At 37.7% G+C, this 20,547-nt stretch overlaps 1 protein-coding gene across 1 annotated transcript; it reads left to right on the top strand.

The window, feature by feature from the left end:
* Nucleotides 1-4,402: 4,402 nt before the first annotated feature.
* On the top strand, nt 4,403-19,969 carry cusr (Copper-only SOD repeat protein). The gene is made up of 10 exons (XM_059331110.1): nt 4,403-4,693; nt 7,918-10,003; nt 10,817-10,916; nt 12,188-12,271; nt 14,550-14,651; nt 15,560-15,692; nt 15,787-15,901; nt 16,369-16,493; nt 18,372-18,455; nt 19,482-19,969. Exons 1-10 carry the CDS (start codon nt 4,654-4,656, stop codon nt 19,580-19,582), a joined length of 2,970 nt encoding a protein of 989 aa, XP_059187093.1. The 5' UTR covers nt 4,403-4,653; the 3' UTR covers nt 19,583-19,969.
* Nucleotides 19,970-20,547: the final 578 nt, after the last annotated feature.

The raw sequence follows: 20,547 nt of genomic DNA, 5'->3' as shown, positions 1-20,547 counted from the left end.
AATTCTCCCTGTGTAATCTCTGGTTAATGCCTTAACATTTCAACAAACCAAAAAAAGATGACACCCACATGTAAACAAGTCATGAAAAAATGCTCTTCCAACAATCATCCTACACAAAATTCCTTAAAATGTGATCCTACTGATTATCTTAGATGGCAACCTGAATGACAACCCTGTCAAACCTGTCCTTGTCCTTAAATAACTGTGTTTACAAATTCCTGTTTACTTCAAAATGCACCAAAATACAGTTATTGGTGCCAGTTAAGTACAGATTAAGAAGCTTTTACATGTTGTTCTTTATTCTAGTGCCCTCAGTGTATAATTATAATCACTTTTGTGCGTGAACACATGACCATGCATGATTATGCATGACATCAAATTATCAGCACCCATTATCAGACACCTTGTGACTACACCAATACAATAGGTGTGCATTTTGGGATTATTCTTTTTCATTTATTTATTTATATTTTCAAGATATTCTCTTGGTGGCTATTTTTAGCCATTATTACAGTTTGGACCTAAAAGTTGTGTGTTGTGTTTCTTGGATATTTTTTTTATTTTTATCAACCTTATTTAGGAAACACACTGTCTGTAATTTAAGAGGTTTGTGTGGTATATCACCCACAATTCATCCAAGAAAATACAACCATGGTTAGATGGAAGTAATTTCCTTAAAAAGGAGTTGCTCAAAACTAATAGGGAGATTCATAATATTAAAAGTATTATAGTGTAATATTATAAACTAATGGAAAAAGTTATAAGACCACTGTTTTCTTCAATTTCTTGTTAATTTTATGCTTCGTACAACTAAAGGTACATTTTTTGGAAAAATAAAATGATAACAACAAAAATAGTTCATAAGAGTTTAATTTAAGAGCTGCTATCTAGACATTTTCCATGGTTTTCTTGATAATAACCAAAATCATTACCAAGAAAACCATGGGAAATGTCTAGATATCAGCTCTTAAATTAAACTCTTATGAGCTATTTTTGTTGTTATCATTATATTTGTCCAAACAAATCTACCTTTAATTGAACCAGGCATTAAATGAACAAGAAAGCAAGGAGAAAAAAAGGATAGTCTAATATTTTTTTTCCATGACTGTATATATCACAGATCTTCTTTTTCTTCTTCTTTTTTGTTGATGCTACTACCAGCTCCTCTGTAAACTCAATTCCTTAAAAATAAAACTGCCACTACCTTAAAATTACAGACGGCTCCTGTGCTAAACATTTGCATGCAAGGTATCATGACAAAACACAAAACTTTTAGGTTCAAGCTGTTATAATCCCAAGACGCACCCCTATTGTATTGGTGTAGTCACAAGGTGAGTCATGTATTTCATGCATGGGGGTGATAACGGGAGGAGATGAGGTCTTGTGTTTTCACACAGGGGGAGTGCTGATGATTTGATGTCATGCATAATCATGCATGGTCATGCACATTTTCCAGCTCCACCTCTTTTTTAAACCTAGTGATGCTTTTAAGTTGTCTAGGCTTCTCGACTGTGTCAGGGCTATTAGGAACTGGTTGGCAGTAAATTTCCTTCAGCTGAATGACAATAAAACTGAGGTTTTGGTTGTTGCTCCAGACACAGTCACCCCCACAATTGTTCAATTCTGTCTTCTCTGTCTTCTGCTGTCCGCTCTAACCTCTGTAACTTAGGGGTGTTTTTTGATCAGTCTACATTGTTCGACAAACATATAAAACAGTTGACCAGATCTTGCTTTTTCAATCTTAGAAACATCAGTAAACTGAGATCTGTAGTTTCAAAAGCTGAACTTGAGATGCTCATACATGCATTTATCTAATCTTGTATTAGTCTCACTTTTCTCCCTACTAGGTCAAGGTTAAGGTCACATTTATTTCTAGAGCACCTTATACACAACCAAGGTTGACCAAAGTGCTTTACATAAATGAATAACTACAAAAAATCCAAAAGCTACATAAACGAATAACAATAAACTCAAAGATACAATTTAAAAAAGACAATTTCATCTAGTAATATATGATATGAGATGTACAATACAACACACAGAAACAACTTTCTTCTCACACAGGTTCAAAAGCCTGGGAGAACAAATGAGTTTTAAGAGATTTAAAAATGTCCAAAGTCTCTGACGACTGGATATGCAGCAGTAAACTGTTCACAGCTTAGGGACAGCCACTGCAAAAGATCGATCGTCTTTTGTTTTTAGCATTTAGGCACATCCAGGTATGAATCATTTGCAGACCTCAGAGCTCTGGTCGGTCTTTGAACATGTATAAGTTCAGCAAAATTTGCTGGGGCCAATCCGTTTAAAATTTTAAAAACAAACATCAGGATCTTAAAATCAATTCTGAAAAGGACAGGAAGCCAGTGCAGAGAGGCCAGAACAGGGGATATCTGTTCCCGTTTCTTTTTGCCTGTTAAAAGACGCGCTGCAGACAATTAAAACACAATTAAAACACAAGTTGTAGGCGTCACAATGAGCGCTGGTCTAAACCTACATACAACAAGTTGCAAAAAAAGTACTAAGTATGTAAGTATGTCTGCTCTATGCTCCGCAAGATTACTCAGTGGTTCAAACAAACGCTCCCACATCACCCCTGTCCTGAAGTCTCTTCACTGGCTCCCTGTTGCATACAGGATTCAGTTTAATATTGTTACTCTCACATATAGAGCATTGCATGGTCAGGCTCACCTATATATTATTGAACTACTTCACCCATATCTGTCAGCTCGGTCTCTTAGGTCAAACACACGACATCTTCTGTCTGTTCCACGTACCCGTCTGAAAACACGTGGTGATCGATCATTTCAATATGTGGCACCCAAACTTTGGAACTCTCTGCCTCTCCCCTACGGTCTGCTATTTCTTTTGACTATTTTATTACCTTAAATCACCCTAAGACCTACCTTTTTAGACAGGCATTTGGATGACCACCATGCATTGTACATATTATTTTGTAATTTTTTATGTTTCATTGTGTTTTAATTGTGTTTTAACTGTCTTTTAATTGTCTTATGTTCCCCTATCTTATTTCTTTATTTTTATCTTCTGTAAAGCATTTTCATCTTCTGTAAAGAGATTTTATCTGTGAAAAGTGCTATTTAAATACATTTCACTTACTTACATGCACGTGCTAAAGTGGCTTCTATATATTTCTGTTATTTAGTACATTCTGAGATGTTAAATCTGTGTGAATCCCCTCATTAAGAAAACAGTCTCTTATCACTGTCATCATTCTGCTGTTTCCATATACTGCCCTCTCTCACTGTCTCTGCCTATTGTCTGCATGTGTGGATGTGTGTGTATGCAAACCTGTGTGTACACGATCACGTCATGATTCCAGCTCCTGCCGCAATCAGTGATTTAAACAAGCCGAATGAAGGACCTGACCCACTTCACAGGTCCTCCAATATGTGTAAATAGCTACGTGGCCTACCCCAAACAGCCCACAATGATGGGCCACTGGGGAGCTATTCTTAGAACAAGTTACTATTTTCTCTCTTCTTTTATTCCCCTCAACCCTGTCACAAGGACAGCTGAGGCGTGTTGTGTGAGAGGAAAGAGAAAGAAGCAGAAGCGAGGTTGTAAAAGGGGAAAAAAGAGAACAGATCAACTCAGCAACAGCTGAAAACACTCGAAACTTTGAGGATACAAGTTTGTTTTTTGGCAGCTTATTTGTCTTTCTTTCATGCTTACAGTTAACAAGTGAATAAAAGCAAAATGAATATGAATTAAAAATAGAAATAAGCAGCTGTTTGTATTTTCGGTTTATGTCTGTGGAAACAAATCATACATATGTCATCTCTCTTTATTCACATTAAGCATAAATGTCACAGGATGGTTTAATTACATTGTTTTGCTCAACAAGCTTGAACATTGATTTGCACACCTACACTGAAACTGGTTTAGCTTTATTCTTTCACTTTGCCATGACCTGTTGCTGTTTTGCATTCTCAGTAACACTTATCTTTTTTCCATTCTAGTTGTTCATTATTTATCTTATATGACATCAATGTTTTTGACTATAGATCGCTGCTGTTTATTGCCATCAGTGTGGTCCTGTTTTAGAAGTAGGTCATTTTAATCCCTGCTATTACAGTATACTACACAGAGCAAAGTATTAATGTGCAATCTTATCTCACAAAGCATAAAAAATAATAAATATACACACAATACAAATTAAATAAATATGTTTATGAGTTATTATGTGCACTCTGTAATCAGCCACTTAAATTAGCATTTTGAGCTGATTGAGCAGAACACAGTGACTAACAAATGCTTTCCTTTGTCATTTGCGTCGGTAGGGCAGGGCCGCGCTTCCCCACCCATCCAGGGCTGCCAAATATTCCTCCTCCTCCCCTGCCTCCACGCATGAGACACTGCGGGCCTGTTGACCAATCAGAGGCTGCACAGCACAGACAGACTGCAGCTGAAAAACAGAAGCACAAACTGGGGCTTCACACACATGTTCCTGGAGAACACACTCAGACACACACTCCATGACTGTGCTGTCACTGAACTTCTTTTGTTATAACTAAGCTGTTTTTTTTTTTTCTTCTTACCTACACTTTTTATGCAGATTTGCACAACTTTACTGAAGTTTTTTGTCACATAATTTTCTCTTTGCTGTGTGTCTTCCACACACTAGCCATCATCATGTGCCTTCTGGCTGCTGCCCTGCTGCTTTCTTTGCTTGGTGAGTATTTTTCCATTATTTTCACCTTTTTTACAGAGTGCCACGTGGACTAAATGAATGACTTGTGTATTCAGCAGTGTAATGTTTATGGCAAAAGGCTTAAACCATGTGCAATGCAGGACAGAGAGATATTCACTGTCCAATGATTCATCTTCCTTTATAATATTTAACTTGTTTTGAGACCAAATGTGCAACAGGCACAGCAGCAGCTCTGTTCTACTGATGCAGGCTTGGGGGATGCAGCTCCCACTACGATGTGAAGAGGTTTGAAACGACCGTAATGATCAGATTAGAAGCATGTGATGTCAGTAACCACTACTCCCAATAAGGGGCTCAATTTGGTGATTTAACATGAGAAATTGAGAACAACCAACCAATATGTTTGCACATTCTGGATAATCTGCTCTTTCAATCTAATTTGTATTCCCTGGGATTGAAGGGATTTAGCATGTATTTTATCTTGCACAGGCAATCTCTTTTTATACATGGGTTATAACTTGCTGGTATTCCAGCAAGTTATATGATGATATGTTGATTAACCAGATTAGCCAGATGTCTAAAAATCTATACTTGAGTCATTGCAAGTCTTTGTTTTCAATTTGATTATACTGCAATAGATCTTAAGGCCTACACTCAAGAATAAGGTTTTATCTATTTTTATCTAAACAGGCTTTTGAGCCTATCAGTCCTTCATTGCATTATACTATATCTGTAGGTCAAAGCTTTGACGTTGATTTAGTCTGCTATTAACAAGGTTTATAACACTTACATCATAAATCATTCACACTTTAAACCACTATATGGTAGCCATATAATCAGAAACTAAAGGTGCGTATAACCTAATTTAAACAGTATTTCCACAATATGGTGGTGATAGTGTCTTCTAACACTCTAACTTATTAAACACCTTTAATAACACCTACACCATCATCCATTGTATCGTCCAGTAAATCTATTTTGAAAGTTATAATTAATCTATTTTAATAGTGATAATCAAAGTAAAGCTGATGACGATGATTTCCGACTAACACTGTAGTCGCTGTGAAAGTAGCATTTCCACAATTGAATGTCACCTAAAATGCCATGTAGGAAGAATGACATTAAAGAAATGAAAGTGGCCACTATATATACCATTTGCCAAGAATAGAAACTAAAAGGTGCATGTAAACTTAACAGTATTTCCACTATATGGTGTTGTATACAGTCGTGTCTTATAACACTATATTACTACTTATTATTACTATAATATATTCTTAAGGGTAAACAACTACTATATATAGTGATTTGTCTATCAAAAAACTTTACTAAAACAAACAAACAAACTAAAATTTGATCATTGTAGTTTGTTTGAAACTTTATGTATAACTTGGTCAAGTGATGATGTGTAATCAGTCTGTGATTAAGAGGCAGTGCTGTCACAGCCGTCTATGAATAGGTCAGCATGTTCAGTAGACCTGCATCATATGCACATTTGCCCTATAAAAACAGCCGTTAGTGTGCCACATTGCCGCTATTAATAAATCGACCATTAGAATACAGGTTGAATGATCGCACTCGCTTTAGCAACGAACACTCTGACACAACATGTTTTTGTGTCTTAATTATTATTTTCATCTTCTGGAAAGTTTTCTAAAGGGCTTTAACTTTGTTATCCAGGAACAATTAAAACTTTAAATCTTACATACTTTTTTTTTTTTTTTTTAAAAGCCTAAAGTTCAAGCTCAAATCTCAACATCTTTCGAACCTTTTCAAAAACTTGAAAAGGTTCAAAAACTAAATATTGTGAAGGAGAAATTCTAAAGGTTAACCCCATGGGATTTGGATTTGTTTTGCTATTCATGGGTTTCCAGTCCCTGTGCTTTGTTGTATTGGTATGTTCACACCTTAATTAAAGTAATTACTGCTTAAGTCGCATGTTCATTTCTGACCAACTCAGATTTTACATTGTTGTGATTTAGGTGGAAAGTTCAACGATATTGTGCGTGTGACAGCACTTCAACTCATGAAATGTCAGCGACAACAGTTATATCACTCACACGTTATGTTTACTTCCGCACACTGGCAGTCAGACTTGGAATTAGAATAAAAGTCACCTGTCAGAGCAAGCAGAGAACGATTATCTCTGAAATAATCAGCATTAATCACTGAGTGTATAGGTAGAGTCATGTCTTTAAGAGGATACACTATTACCTGTGAGGGTATTACAGTACAGATGGATATTTCTTACGGAGTAAAGAGTGTATTTTGGAAAAAAGGCTGTACACCTCATTGTGACAGTTTATCCGCACTGGCTAACATGTGTGCATGTACTGTTTATCATTTTTTAATTAATAAGGAAGCTGTTAATATGGATTTGTTGATAAAAAAAAATGTTGTTAAAAGTAGTCAATTAGCCTAAAATGTGTAAAATTGTTTGAAATTACATACAAGGAGGAACTAAATGAAGGCCAGTTAAAATGTATTATTTCCAATTGAAAATGTAAAGATATATGCCAACGTATTGGTATTTAACTTATGTAACAATATTTGGAACTAAAAAAAAGACATACCTGTGTGGGTGTCTGTGTGAGCATAAATTAATTTAAATGTTGAATGATTCAGCAGCAAAAGGTTTACATCCAAAGCTGTTGCAGAACAAAGTGCGATGTTTATCTTGTGTGGTGATAAGTAAAGATGAGGTGGTTGTGATGATGGATGCATTCGTACATCATAAATACCTTTGAACTATGCATGTGCAAAATTTGACATATGATAGCTGTTTTCACATTAGTGGACCAATCGTGGTCCAATATACAGTTTATTTAACCGTGTTAAAGTTTTCAGTTCCTCCTCAGGTTACACTGTTAGCGTTGTTAAAATAGCCGCCGGCTCAGCCCCGCCATGTTGAGAGCCCTGTGCAGACAATCAATATGCTCTTGATTCTGTGTACATCCCATTTAAATTATTATTATGACTTCAAGAAGAGGTTTGTTTTATGCCTAATTTTGGTTTTCTTTATCCATGAAAATAATCTTTTCCCTAACCTGTTTTAGATGTCTATCGTTATTGTAATATGATATAATGTAATATGATATAATGTAATATTGCAATGTGCATAAATACTTGTGATTCAGGATTTTGCAGGGACAAAACACATATATGACATATATTACCTGAGTTCTGTTTGTTGAGGAGGTTTTTAACCCAGAATACTATTATCCCCTCCTATTTGTCGTCCTTTTCAGATTCCATATCCTGTGTTCAGTTTATGGCGCCTCTGAACATGGGAGGAGTTACAGGGCAGGTGCACTTTAACTCCACCTCCCAGATGGCCACGGTCAACGTGTCTGGCGCTGGTTCCTGTGGTCCACTGAACTTCTCCCTCAGCGTGTTTCCCGTCATGTATGGCCATTATGCTCAGCCCTGTTCTGAAAAAAATATTGGCTCCGGTGTCTTCACCTTCACAGCTGATCCTGCCTCAAACCCCACCGTCAACGTGTCAGGCCTCTTCGAACAAAGCTCCAACCTGGACGACTTTTCGCTGACTTTGCAGACATGCAATGGCACTAAAATATGCACGGTTGTTAGTCAGGGTCAAACAGCCATGACTCGTCAGGCCAGGTTCACCGGACCCATCGCGGGTAACGTTTACATACGCTTTAATCAAGGACTGACCAACCCCAGGCTGCTTACAGACCTAGTAACCATCGGTCAGGTCAATGCCTCACAAACCAATGTCACTCTCTATGGATCTACGAGCACCACTGCAACCTGTGGTGTACTTCTTGGAAGCCTAGATACCTCAGCTTTGACCAATCTGGGTGTCGTAAAGGTTGGAACTCCCTTAAAACCTGACAAATCCCGCCTGGACCCGAGCAGCTTCGACAGCAACACTCGCTTTCTCGTCCTCCGCATAGGGTCAAGCTACAAGTGTGCTCTGATTTATGTTATGGCAGAGAAACAGGTGAGCGCTGTTGTGAATATGAAAGGAATCAAAGGATACTTCAGCTTCCGTCAGTCTTCCCCGTTTGATGTGACAGAGCTGAGGGTGAACCTGACCAACTTACAGATGAAAGTCGGCCCTTATCACGTCCACATGTTTTCTGTCCCCTCAGTCAGGTCGCCTTCATCAAGCCGCTGTTCGAATGATAATGTGGGTGGCCACTGGAATCCATTCCGTGTCAACACAAATGACCCAGCTTACCCGAGAGTGCCAGGTTCAACCCACGACATGTATGAGATCGGTGACCTCAGTGCCAAGCACATGTCCCTTGCAGGTAAAAACGAGACAGACGCAATGTTCACAGACTTCAGCCTCCCTCTGTTTGGACAGAACAGCATCGTAGGTCGCTCAGTTGTGATTCACCAAACAGATGGGGCCAGGTACGTTTGTGCCAGCATTAGCTATCCCGGTGAAGTGACCGTTGGGAGAGCCATATTTCGGAGCCCTGTGGTTGGTGAGATCTGGTTCACTCAGCTGGCGAACAACCCTCTGTCTGACGTATCCATCTTCATGGATCTCTCATATGGAAATCCCTCAATGACACCAACCAGAAACCACAACTGGCATGTTCACACCTACCCCATCAGCTCAGAAAGGGACGATGATGAAAGACGCTGCAGCACAGCAGGAGGACACTGGAACCCCTTTAACATCAGCACAGGAGACAGCAGCTATGCCCTCCACTGTGGCCCGTCCCGTCCCTTATCCTGTGAGGTGGGAGACCTCTCCAACAAACACAGCACCATTAACCTTGGCACCAGTATGGGCAGAGTGGAAGCAAAGAATTTCTTCACTGATGTCACTTCCTGGCTGTCCGGGTCAGCCATTATTGGTCGTTCTGTGGTCATCCATCAAGCAGAAAGAGGAGGACCAAGGATTGCTTGTGCAAACGTCACAAAGGTGCGGGTCCCCAGAGCTAGTTTAGGAGCCTGGTTTGGCTCCCAGATTCCAGGTGGACAGGTCCACTTCTTCCAGGCTGTCCCACAAGGCCCCACGACTATAAATGTATCCCTGACAAACCTGAACTCCATGGCTGGGGGTTACCATATTCATATACTGCCTGTCAAACCTGGCAGTGCCGATCCCTGCTCCAACGCAAACATCATGGGCCATTTCAACCCGTTAACCTTCAACCATTCAAACAGCCCCGCACCTGGAGCTGGCACAGTGGACCAATATGAGATTGGGGACATTGCTGGAAAGTTTGGGAAGCTGACTGGCCTAAACGAGTCTCAAGCTGTATACATGGATCCCGACATGCCATTAACTGGACCCTACAGCATCGTGGGGAGGTCGCTGGTGATTCACTCCTCAAGTAACGGATCAAGGTGAGAACCCTTAGAAAAGGATTAGGAGTAGACATTAGGAGAGGAGGTAACAATCAAGCGAGCAGTGGACTAGTAGGGCATGTAGAGCTAGCTGCTAAATAAGTACATTTAATATCTATTTGTCACAGTGCAAAAAACACACATTGCAGTCACCAGCTTGTTGTCCACTAGTAAGCTAGATAGCTTGCTAATTCCATCAAGTTTTAATGTTAAACAGGTTACAGAAAATGAGTCCAATAGCTTAGGACCTATGTGTGTTTGTGTGGTTCAACCTAAAGACCTAAGCTAACCTCAAAGAGAAAGAAACCAACAGAGGGTCAAAATGAAAGAGTAAAGGAGTTATAAGAACATATTGCACGATGACCACAGGTTCTTATATCTGAAGAAGTTGTGAGCCCTTCAACTTCTTTATTGTAGCCACTGACTTCCTTTCATGTACATTACACATAGTTCAGATACAGAATGGCATCCATTCTAGCAGCTGCAAAACAATTCAGTTGTCCCCAATGCCTTTGCAGCATGGGCAAACAAGTAAGCTTCACCACATAGAGTGGCCCGCTGGCACAGTGACAGACAGCCAGTCTATTGAGAGCAATTACAGGTGTAGGATGTCATAGACATAGTCATATCATCCTCATGTTTTGTACTATAACACGCAGATCCTCCTTATTCATTCAGAATGACTCAACAATATATTGCAAAGGAAACAATTCTAATGCTTAACCCCATGGGATTTGGATATGTTTTGTTTATCTTGTGTTTCTGTGTCTTTCTGTGCATGTGTGTACATGCATGCATGTGTTTTTTGTACAGAATGTGGTGTAGCAACATCTTAGCTGACAGAGATGCAGATGGACAATGGACCATTGCCAAGGCTGTTTTCAACGGCACAGTGACTGGGACGGTCAAACTGGTAAGAATCAAAAATAGCCAAGGTCATCTCTACTCAACGCCAATTTATTTTACATATATTTTGTTAATGCAACTCAACTTCTGGGCAGTTTGTTCAGAAATTCAGATGTGTTAGCTAGTAGCAGCTAACGTAGCTTCGAGCAGTTAGTTTATGCAGAGATAAAGAGAAGTCTTATGAGCCAAATATTTTCTAACTTCACACCATTTTCAAACCTGCAGTCTTCATCCCCAACCAACACTGACTCAAGCTTTTTACAACTTTGTCACATAGGCTAAGAAGTAACTCACCAAGACCCATAAACATAATTTAATGTGTAAAATCGATGTTTTTCCCCTTAGAGAGACAATGGCTGTTGCATTTGTCTGTGGTTGGCTGACACTAATAATTATGATCTTAACTCAGCTTCCTGATTTTTGTTGCCTAAGTTCAGGTTGCTAAATCTAACCATACTGCAAAATGTCGGTTGTGTAAAACACATTTTTCTTTGTAACTTGCTGGTTTTGATGTTGTGAAATTAATTTTTGAAAGTGTTTCCTCAATTCATAAGGACAGAAATGATTCTTTGAAAGACTGCGTAATCAATTTGTGAAAGTGAAAATCATCAAGCACAAACTAAATTAAGAGATTTTCACATGATGGCTGCAAGTTCTAAGAATCACAATGCAATGATTTCTCTGGAAGCCACAGAACTCATACAAGGTTTTTCTCTTGCTAACTTATAAGGAGCCAAGCTGCCACAAAAACATGACAACGTATTTCTGCTGTGCTGGGCAGACAGTGAATTCATTATGCCTGTAGTGGGTTGCAACAAGGAGCCATGGGTAGCAGGGGTAAGATCATTAGCTTAGCTTAACATCCATTTGCTGGCTATGAAACCTACAGGCCCCCTAAACTAGGAAGCTCCCCAAAGGAACAGCTGTCTCTGTCAGCCACCCTCCAGAGGCCCCATACTGAGCTCTGCACTATGTCTATGGATAAGAGTGTATGCTGTATCTACTAAGAGGCTATATTATCAAGGATAGTGTGTGGAATAAACAGTGTCACTCACCGAAATTTGCAAAATTTGCTCAGGTAGATTTGAAAGTCAGAGTGAGTGAAACAATGGCTTAACATGTTACAAGAATAAATTCCTACTATTGTCCATCTTCACTGTCTTTATATTTCAGCAAAACAAGAGCCCAGATCTTGTGTAACTACTAAGATTGTATGACAGCATGCAGTCTCTCTAACTCTCTACTAATATCAGACATGGTGATTGTTTGTTCTTGCAGCGCCAGCAGATGTTTCCTGATGGGAGTAGCAGTGACATCACAATGGAGGTGGCCCTTCAATCATCGACACAATCCAGACAAAATGTAAGTATCTTCACTCCGACATGGGGGAACAACTGGTTTAGAGGGCTAAGTGGAATCAGACTATTCTCAGGTCGTCAATTAGCGTCTGTGTGGGACACACCAGGCTTTCAACTCTAATCCCACCTGCAGCAAAATAAGATGATCAGACAGAGCAACTGCTATGACCTTCACTAATATATGTTAGATATTTTACTTGCATACGTAGCTTCATTTACTAAACAAACAAAGAAACTAAAATTCAAACCACAATAGTTTTCCGAAGCATAACCAGGTAATTTTGTTTGAATTTATCATGTTAACCACATGTTTGAAACCACAGCCACAATGGAGCATCATAGTTTGATACATGAGCCCAGTGCATTCAAAAGTGATGCCAAAGGGTCTAATATTAATATACTAATCATCCGTATGTGGTGAGTTGGGAATAAGAAGCCTTGCAGGAGTGTATGTGGGGAATAAATGTATATATTATAGAGTTGAAGGTGAATGCACTCACATGACACACAGTCTGTGTACCCGCTTGTTTTTATAAAAAGATGAGTATTTATTTGGATTTTCAGTATGAACTCTGTATGAACGGTATGAAAAAGCAGCTACATGTGGGATGTTCAGATGTTGCGCGCATCTGTTTCGACTAACAACACAATGGTTTCCTGGTTTATTTACAGTGTCTGAGTTTAGTGACAAACCAACAGACCACATTTACTAAAAACAGACCGTGTTTAACCTGTGTAGTAGAGCTGTGAGAGATCACCTGTGCATGATGCACAAAGGATACAGAATTGTTAAAAAAATTTCACTCACTGTTGGTTAAAATTAACCAACATGAAGCAGGAGGCGTTCAGTGACCACACAGTTTTTCTGTGAATTTTACAAAAAAATGGTATATAATAATAATAATCCTCTACAGAAGTTAGACTTAAACGAAACTGAATTCTATTGGCTAGTTACCTATGACATGGACAGGCCAACAGCTGTTCAAGTCTCGTTCGAAGGTTGTGATACACAATGTGTGTATGAGCTACAAAGCCTAAACAAGATAACATACCATGGGAAGACACTGTGCTGTCTCAGGCCTGTGAGAAAGAGACGAAAGCTACAGTGGAGAAAAACACATTGGCTATTCTTATCATTATTTAAATATTACAGTGTAAAACCCCTTAAGTGCATATGGAAAAACCTGGTAAACCCTTTGAGGAAAAGTTATGTAACAGATGAAACATCAGAGCAGCTGAGTGGCACCAGGAAGAATAGTAAAATGGACAATAACATGTAAAGTGCTTAGGAAATACTTTCACATCCCGTGCTGTCTACGTTCATTTAGCACTCATAACTGCTGCCACGTAGAAGCAAGTGTCTAATTTCTGAGGAGTAAGAGACACACACACATACACATACACACACACACACACACACACACACACACACAGATACAAGTTGATAATGCCAGAGTTGGTTTAATGCCCTTAACAAGAGAGGGTGTTGAGTTTCATTAAGTATACTTTAATTTCTGAGAAAGCTGCACTCAACAAGAACAAAGCTTTTAGTGCCTTTTGATGGGGTTTTTTTTCTCGTTTTTTTTATTTTTTTTATCTCAGAACAATAACCAGCTCACTGTAATCTCAGGGTTGTGCGTTGGGAAATGAGAGTGCACTGTAAAAATATCCCGTTGTTTTTACAAAAAAAAACTGGCAGCTGTGGTTACCAGAATATTTCCGTAAAAAATACAATACATATGTCATCATCTTTACAGAACAACTTGTAAATTTTACATCATAAAACTGTAGTAATTAAAAAATAAATAAATAAAATGTAATGTTGTAGATTACACCGTCCTTTACTGCTAATTTAACAGGATGATGCTGCTTTTATACAGTCTTTTTAATGAAAAATGTACATGCAGATTTTGCTTATTGTGCATTTAATACCAGTAAATTAACATTCAGTTATTATTTATTGTACACTGAATACCAGTAAAATTTACAAGTTGTTCTGTAAAGTTGTTTACATTTTTACTGTATTTTTTGCAGAATTATTCTGGTAACCACAGCTGCCATTTTTTTTCTGTTAAAGCAACGGAATTTTTTACAGTGTGGATGAATAATCAGGCATTTAAGTTCCCAGATATTTATTTTGTCCAGCAATTTCCTTGTAAATTGTTTTGTAATGTGTTTGTGTTTCTTTCTGTATTAATGAGACAAATTGACACCACATAGACACAGCAGAAAACAATACATGTACACTCACTCTTCTATTTTGCTCCCCCTCCTCCCTGCAGCTAACTGTTGCATCCATGTACATCACAAGCAACCGGGTCAACGAAACCAGCCAGTGCAGCCGGGTCGGAGACACATTCAATCCCTTCAATATGACGTCAATGGTGAGACCAGCCTGTCTCTTCTTTAACTTCTGTGCTGATTCTCACAGCTGGCTGCTCAGAAAGGGCTATTCTCATTGAAAGCTGCTAAAACAGCTGTGTGAATCTAAGCCAGTGTGCTTGTTTACTATTTGTTCTTAATTACTCTGGATATTTTTAGGAATTTGTAATTGTCTGATCTTCTTTATGCAGAGTTGTCTGATATTTCAGTATTTGTTTTCTTGTAGATTTTTGCTCTGAATACAGAATAAAATAATAGAAGGACATTTCTAAATTATTTCAAGTTATTTTTATGTGACAAAACCATGTAACTTTATTCAGACTCTAAAAAATAGTGTATTTCCTCGCACTGACTTATATTTTTACTCTTAGTTATATTGGTGCATTACTAGATAGAGGAAAATTGGAATATAGCCATTTTCCATGGTTTTCTTGAAAATGATTTTGGTTATTATCAAGAAAACCATGGAAAATAACTAGATATTAAATTAAACTCTTATAAGCTATTTTTGTTGTTATCCTTATATTTGTCCAAACAAATATACCTTTAGTTGTACCAGGCATTAAAATGAACAAGAAATTTAAGTAAACACTGTCTATTTATGGTCATTTCGTTGTCCTAGTACTTGTTACTCTGTTCAATGACATTAAAGTTGAATCTTCTATCTATCTAATATTTTTTTTCCAACGAGTAGATCAGAGTTGTACCTTATTTGGACTTTTTAATATGTTGCAAGGACTGTTTATATACAAAGCCAAAACCTTCAATATTTTCAAAGAAGTAAGAGTACTACTTGTGAGTTTCTTTTTCCGACAATAAAAACGTGACCATTACATGTCAGATAACTTACAAAACGGTGTCAAAATTGTGCTGCATGTGGTGCACTTCCTTCTTTCTATTCCCCCTTCAGAGCTCCAGCTGTTCACTATTAAACCCTCTGAGCTGTGTGGTGGGAGAGGTGTCAGAAAGACATGGTGACGTCAGCCTGACTCAGAGGCAGCTGTACACTGACAGCATCACCCAGCTCTCTGGAGACCACACAGGTACCACACCTTCATTTTTATTTTTTTTACCAGTGTATTTAGCAGTTGTAAGCATTAAAGATTGCAATAAAACTTTGTTTGTCTATGTTTGTAGTGGTGCACAGGTCTGTAATGCTAAAGAACGGAGACAGCATCATGGCATGTGCCGACATCCTCCCAGAATCCCCTTCAGCAGAGCAGACCTTTCCCAACGTGACGGCCTTTAGTAGGTGGGTGTCATAAAATAAATTTAAAAAAAGGTTAAAAAGTTTTTTTTTCTTCCAGAGGGTGTAGCGGGCTCAATTTTAGGGGTTTACTAAAGATACTGATATTATATGAAACGAGAAGATCTAAGGAATCTATATGTCATGTATGAGAACCTACAGTGGCCTTCAGGTGATGTAAAAAAAAAAGTGAAATGCTCTTTGTCCATTTTTGGCGACTGTAAAAACTTGGCGATGCAGCATTTTAGACTCCAGACTCCCTAAACTCTACACACTGCTCCTTTAAACATGCATTTTAAACCCTTATTATGAAATGTAACTGAGAAATCATCACAGTCCCTGAAGTTCATTACACACTGCTGTTTGATCACATCTGGATTTGATTAGAGGAAGTACACTGAATATGGTGAATTGTATTGTATTACACAGAATACATTTTCATGTAATTGATGGTTCACTACTTTTTTGTCCAGATTTGACTTCCGTAGGAGGGTTGCAGATGTCCTGGAGTTGGACATGGCGAGAGTCACCATCCTGTCGGGCTCTCCAATATATGTAGCTGATGGAAAGTGCCAGCAAGTTGCCTTCATGGTGTCTGGTAAGAAAGAAAAACTTATGTTCCATTATAAACACAACAGTGTCTAATTTGCAGTAAAAACTGAACTGTATTAGCTTTCAAGACAATAATAGCAGAAATACTGTAAGGAAATAAGGTGATCTGAGGAAGTAAACATTCATTCCTCTTCTTCTTTTTATACTGGAAATCCAGTGGGGGAATGTAAGTAAGTACATTTACTCAAGTATTGCTGTTAAGTACAATTTTGAGGTACTTGAGTATTTCCATTTTATGTAACTTTATACTTCTACTTCACTACATTTAGAGGCAAATATTGTACTTTTTACTCCACTACATTTAGCGGACAGCTTTAGTAACTTTTAGGTTAAACATGAAAAACATGATCAATTTAAAGTGATTAGGCATTAGTTTTTAAATGATACTTTACAACAGCAATTTTTACAAAATCAAAACACTGCGTACATAAGAGCATCCATACAAATAATGTAATAATACAGTGATGGAAAAAAATATTAGACCATTGTTTTCTTTATTGCATTTATTCATTTTAATGCCTGGTACAACTAAAGGTACATTTGTTTGGACAAATATAAAGATAACAACAAATATAGCTGATAAGAGTTTAATTTAAGAGCTGATATGCCATTTTCCATGGATCTCTTTATAATAACCGAAATCATTATCAAGAAAACGATGAGTACTTTTACTTTTGATATTTTAAGTACGTTTTCATGCTGATACTTTTACTTAAATAAGTATTGTATACAGGACGTTTACTTGTAGTGGATTCATTCTGTAGTGTGGTATTAGTAGTATTACTTAAGTAGAGGATCTAAATAATTTTTCCACTACTGTGGAAATCATATACTGATGAAAATCTGCTGTAGCAATTTAAAATGTGATTTAAAATCACGACAGACACCACTAGATATTCTGAATAGTGTGGCAGCACACAGGTTTGATCCTACACTCCTGCAAGGCTGCAACAATTACATTTAAAGTAACTGCAGTTCCTGCGATTGGAGGCTATTTTAACAAACATTATGTCAATAATAATTATGCTGAATGTTGCATCTTTAGGAGTCATTGAATTAAAAACCTTTAAAAGCTGATTTAACAAAGAAAGTGCAGAATAATGCCTACATTATGGCCCAGAGTGTTCGGTTCTACATTCACAAAAACGTCTTTGTGTGTGAGATATAATCTCAATCTACCAGACTGCATGTAAAGCATGTGTAAGTATTCAGCTACTTGAGGCTTCCAGGACCTACCTGGGCATGCTGTGTGCCCAGTCTGTGTTCATCAGGACAATGAACAATTACAGCTATTGAAAAATCTTTAGAAAACCTGAAAAATTACTCAGTAACCTGATGCTGGAGTTGAGTGTCTGTGTGTCTCGTTTTCTGTCCCTTCCTCTGTCCCTGGGGGAACAGAGAAGTGTCTGTACAGAGGTTTCACACAGTATAGGACAGGACGGGCATTTGTGCCCTCGCAAGACTCCCACAAGGTGGAGAGTTTAATATTGCAATAAATCTGGAAAAGGACTTCTTTACTGTATGACATACAGGAGTTTTCAGACAGCATGCAGCTGAGAATGTGTGATGAAGATGATAATGCTTTCTTTGCTTGAGAGGATTAAAATAAATAAGACACTGATTTTTGTCTGCAATCAAAGCAATCACACCTACTTCACCAAGTGAAAGGAAACTTGCTACATTATAATTACATTTCTAAAACATTTAAAATACACTGCAGCATTTCAAGCCAATCTGACGTAATGATAGAAAAGCAGGTCTGCCTTAACACTCAGCTACAGTAATTATAAAAATAACAAGTCAGTAACTGTGGCCTGGACTGTTGTGTGTAACAAAGCATTGCTACATTGTATGTGTGTTACAGGGGATGTCAGCTCACAAAGTCTGGAGTCTGTCAAAACCAGCGACAAGATGGGCATGTTCAAAGAGTCTGACACATGTAGTAGAAGTAAGTACGTCATCAAGTGCATCATGGGAGTGTGAGCATGTACTCAATATTTAGAATTCCTCCTGTGTCTGACTTGAATTTATGAATATAATTAACTGTCTTATTAAATTAATATTTCATTAAATATTATGATGAAGAGACATTGTGCTGTGGCACAATTGACAAATCTACTCTAGATAATAATAGTTTCAGGAAAAAAGACAATAAATACATGAACTATACATGCACAGACATGCAAAGGGCCCTATCTGTTTGTTGTTGCTTTGTGTGTCTTTGTTTCTTGCTATGCATCCTTCTGTGGTTTTGTGTCTCTTTGTAGTTGCTTTTAATTATGTTGTAGTCTTTTTGTGTTTGGTTTTTTTTTTTACACCTTTTAATCCTCATTTTGGGTCTCTGTGTGTCTCTTTGCAGCCGCTTTGTGGTTGTTTTGGTCTCTTTGTGGTCGGTTTATTTCTCTTTGCAGGTGCTTTGAATTTCTTTGTAGTTGTTTATGTCTCTTTGTGGTAGTTTTATGCCTTTTAATCGACATTTTGAATCTATTTGTGTTTTTTTGGTCTCTGTGTAGTCTTTTTGTCTCTTTGTTGTTGTTTTGGTCTCTTTGTGGTCAGTTTATGTCTCTTTGTAGGTGCTTTGAATTTCTTTGTTGTTGTTTATGTCTCTTTGTGGTAGTTTTACGCCTTATAATCGACATTTTAAGTCTCTTTGTGGTTGTTTGGGTCTCTGTGTAGTCTTTTTGTGTCTCTTTGTAGTCTTCTGTGTCTTTTCCTGGTTGTTACGTGTCACTTTGAGGGACATTTTGAAGATGAAGACCAGAGGGTGGGCCTGACACTCTGGGTCTCTGGGACAGTGCCCAGTAGTTTTTAAAGATCCTTCTTATTACATTGTCCATTATTAATTATTTCTGAGCACATCATGGCTGTATTTTTGCTGCTTGGATCTTTTCAATAAGACAATCTCAGAGTACAAAAGCAACTGCACTAAGTCCTATTGAGTTCTGCTGGAATAACCTGGAATATCACCCTTCAGATGTGGGGCTTTCACGAGGTCTGCTGCTGCAACCAGGAACTTTCCTTCTTGGTTTGATGTTTGCTGCCGCCTGCCTGCTGCCATCTACAGTCCATTCATAGCTCAGATCCTGCCACATCGTGCACCATCAGTGGGGAAACATGGATCCTCATATTGTAAAACTGTGAATATGTTTATGAAATGTAGCCCACCAAATGATACGATGGTCATCTGATTAATCATCAGGAAAATAACCGTGTTTCTTTGTACAACTTTTTGTAGTAATCATTTTAGGTAACAAGCTATTCATTAACTGTTGGGTATGGCCTTTTAGAATATTTTTTTTGCAACATATATTGCTTATATTTTATTCATCTAGACAGGGTAGGGTAAAGTTAATGTTGTACATTTTCAGATACCCTGATTTTCTTCCCTTTTTATGCACCGTCCACTTCTTTATGTCAAAATCAGTGTAAATATCTTGAAAACTGTGAATAAATACAATAATGTTTGTATTCCTTGTGCCATTAATCTGTGATTTTTTCTTTTTCTTTGTCTAAGCCCCTAAACATCTCAGCACATGCATAAATGTGTACGTTCAGCAGGACAGTAATGCTGTGATGCATTTTAAAATAAGTGTTTTATTAATATAAAACTTTTTGCCACTTCAATAGAGCATGAAAAGTGTTTTTATCCTACTTCAGGTCATTTCTGCTCTTTAGTTCATCTGTTTCACTGCTCCAATTCACCTCTGACCTTTTGGAAAAGTGCTGCAGCACATTTAAACCAAAATCCTATTTTAATTAATAACTAATAATTAATTAATTTAATAACATTTAAGATGAAGGACTTATTTGTGGTGAAAAGTGTTTATTATTAACATATCAAGGGCTTATAACTGATCTATAAAACATTTGTTAATTAATAGTATTGATAAAGACAATGATTACTACCTAAATATCTGAAGAAAAAATACACATACACCTCCCATTGCTCTTTAAGATCATGACAGAGTATGAGCCATTATCAAGCTAAAAATTACAAGACTGTAAAGGTTTATCAATGAGTTAAAAAATATGTTAAACTG

The sequence above is a fragment of the Centropristis striata genome, chromosome 1 (assembly GCF_030273125.1).
Source record: "Centropristis striata isolate RG_2023a ecotype Rhode Island chromosome 1, C.striata_1.0, whole genome shotgun sequence".
Classification (NCBI taxonomy): domain Eukaryota; kingdom Metazoa; phylum Chordata; class Actinopteri; order Perciformes; family Serranidae; genus Centropristis; species Centropristis striata.
Note: the sequence above shows the minus strand (reverse complement) of the source record. Positions and strands in the feature narration are given on the sequence as shown.

What these genes read in the sequence shown, in the direction of transcription:
- cusr (XM_059331110.1), top strand. Translation starts at nt 4,654, where the DNA reads ATGTGCCTTCTGGCTGCTGCCCTGCTGCTTTCTTTGCTTG. An exon ending in TCCTCAAGTAACGGATCAAG is followed by an intron (nt 10,004 to 10,816) that starts GTGAGAACCCTT and finishes TTTTTTGTACAG; the next exon opens with AATGTGGTGTAGCAACATCT. An exon ending in TGACTGGGACGGTCAAACTG is followed by an intron (nt 10,917 to 12,187) that starts GTAAGAATCAAA and finishes TTGTTCTTGCAG; the next exon opens with CGCCAGCAGATGTTTCCTGA.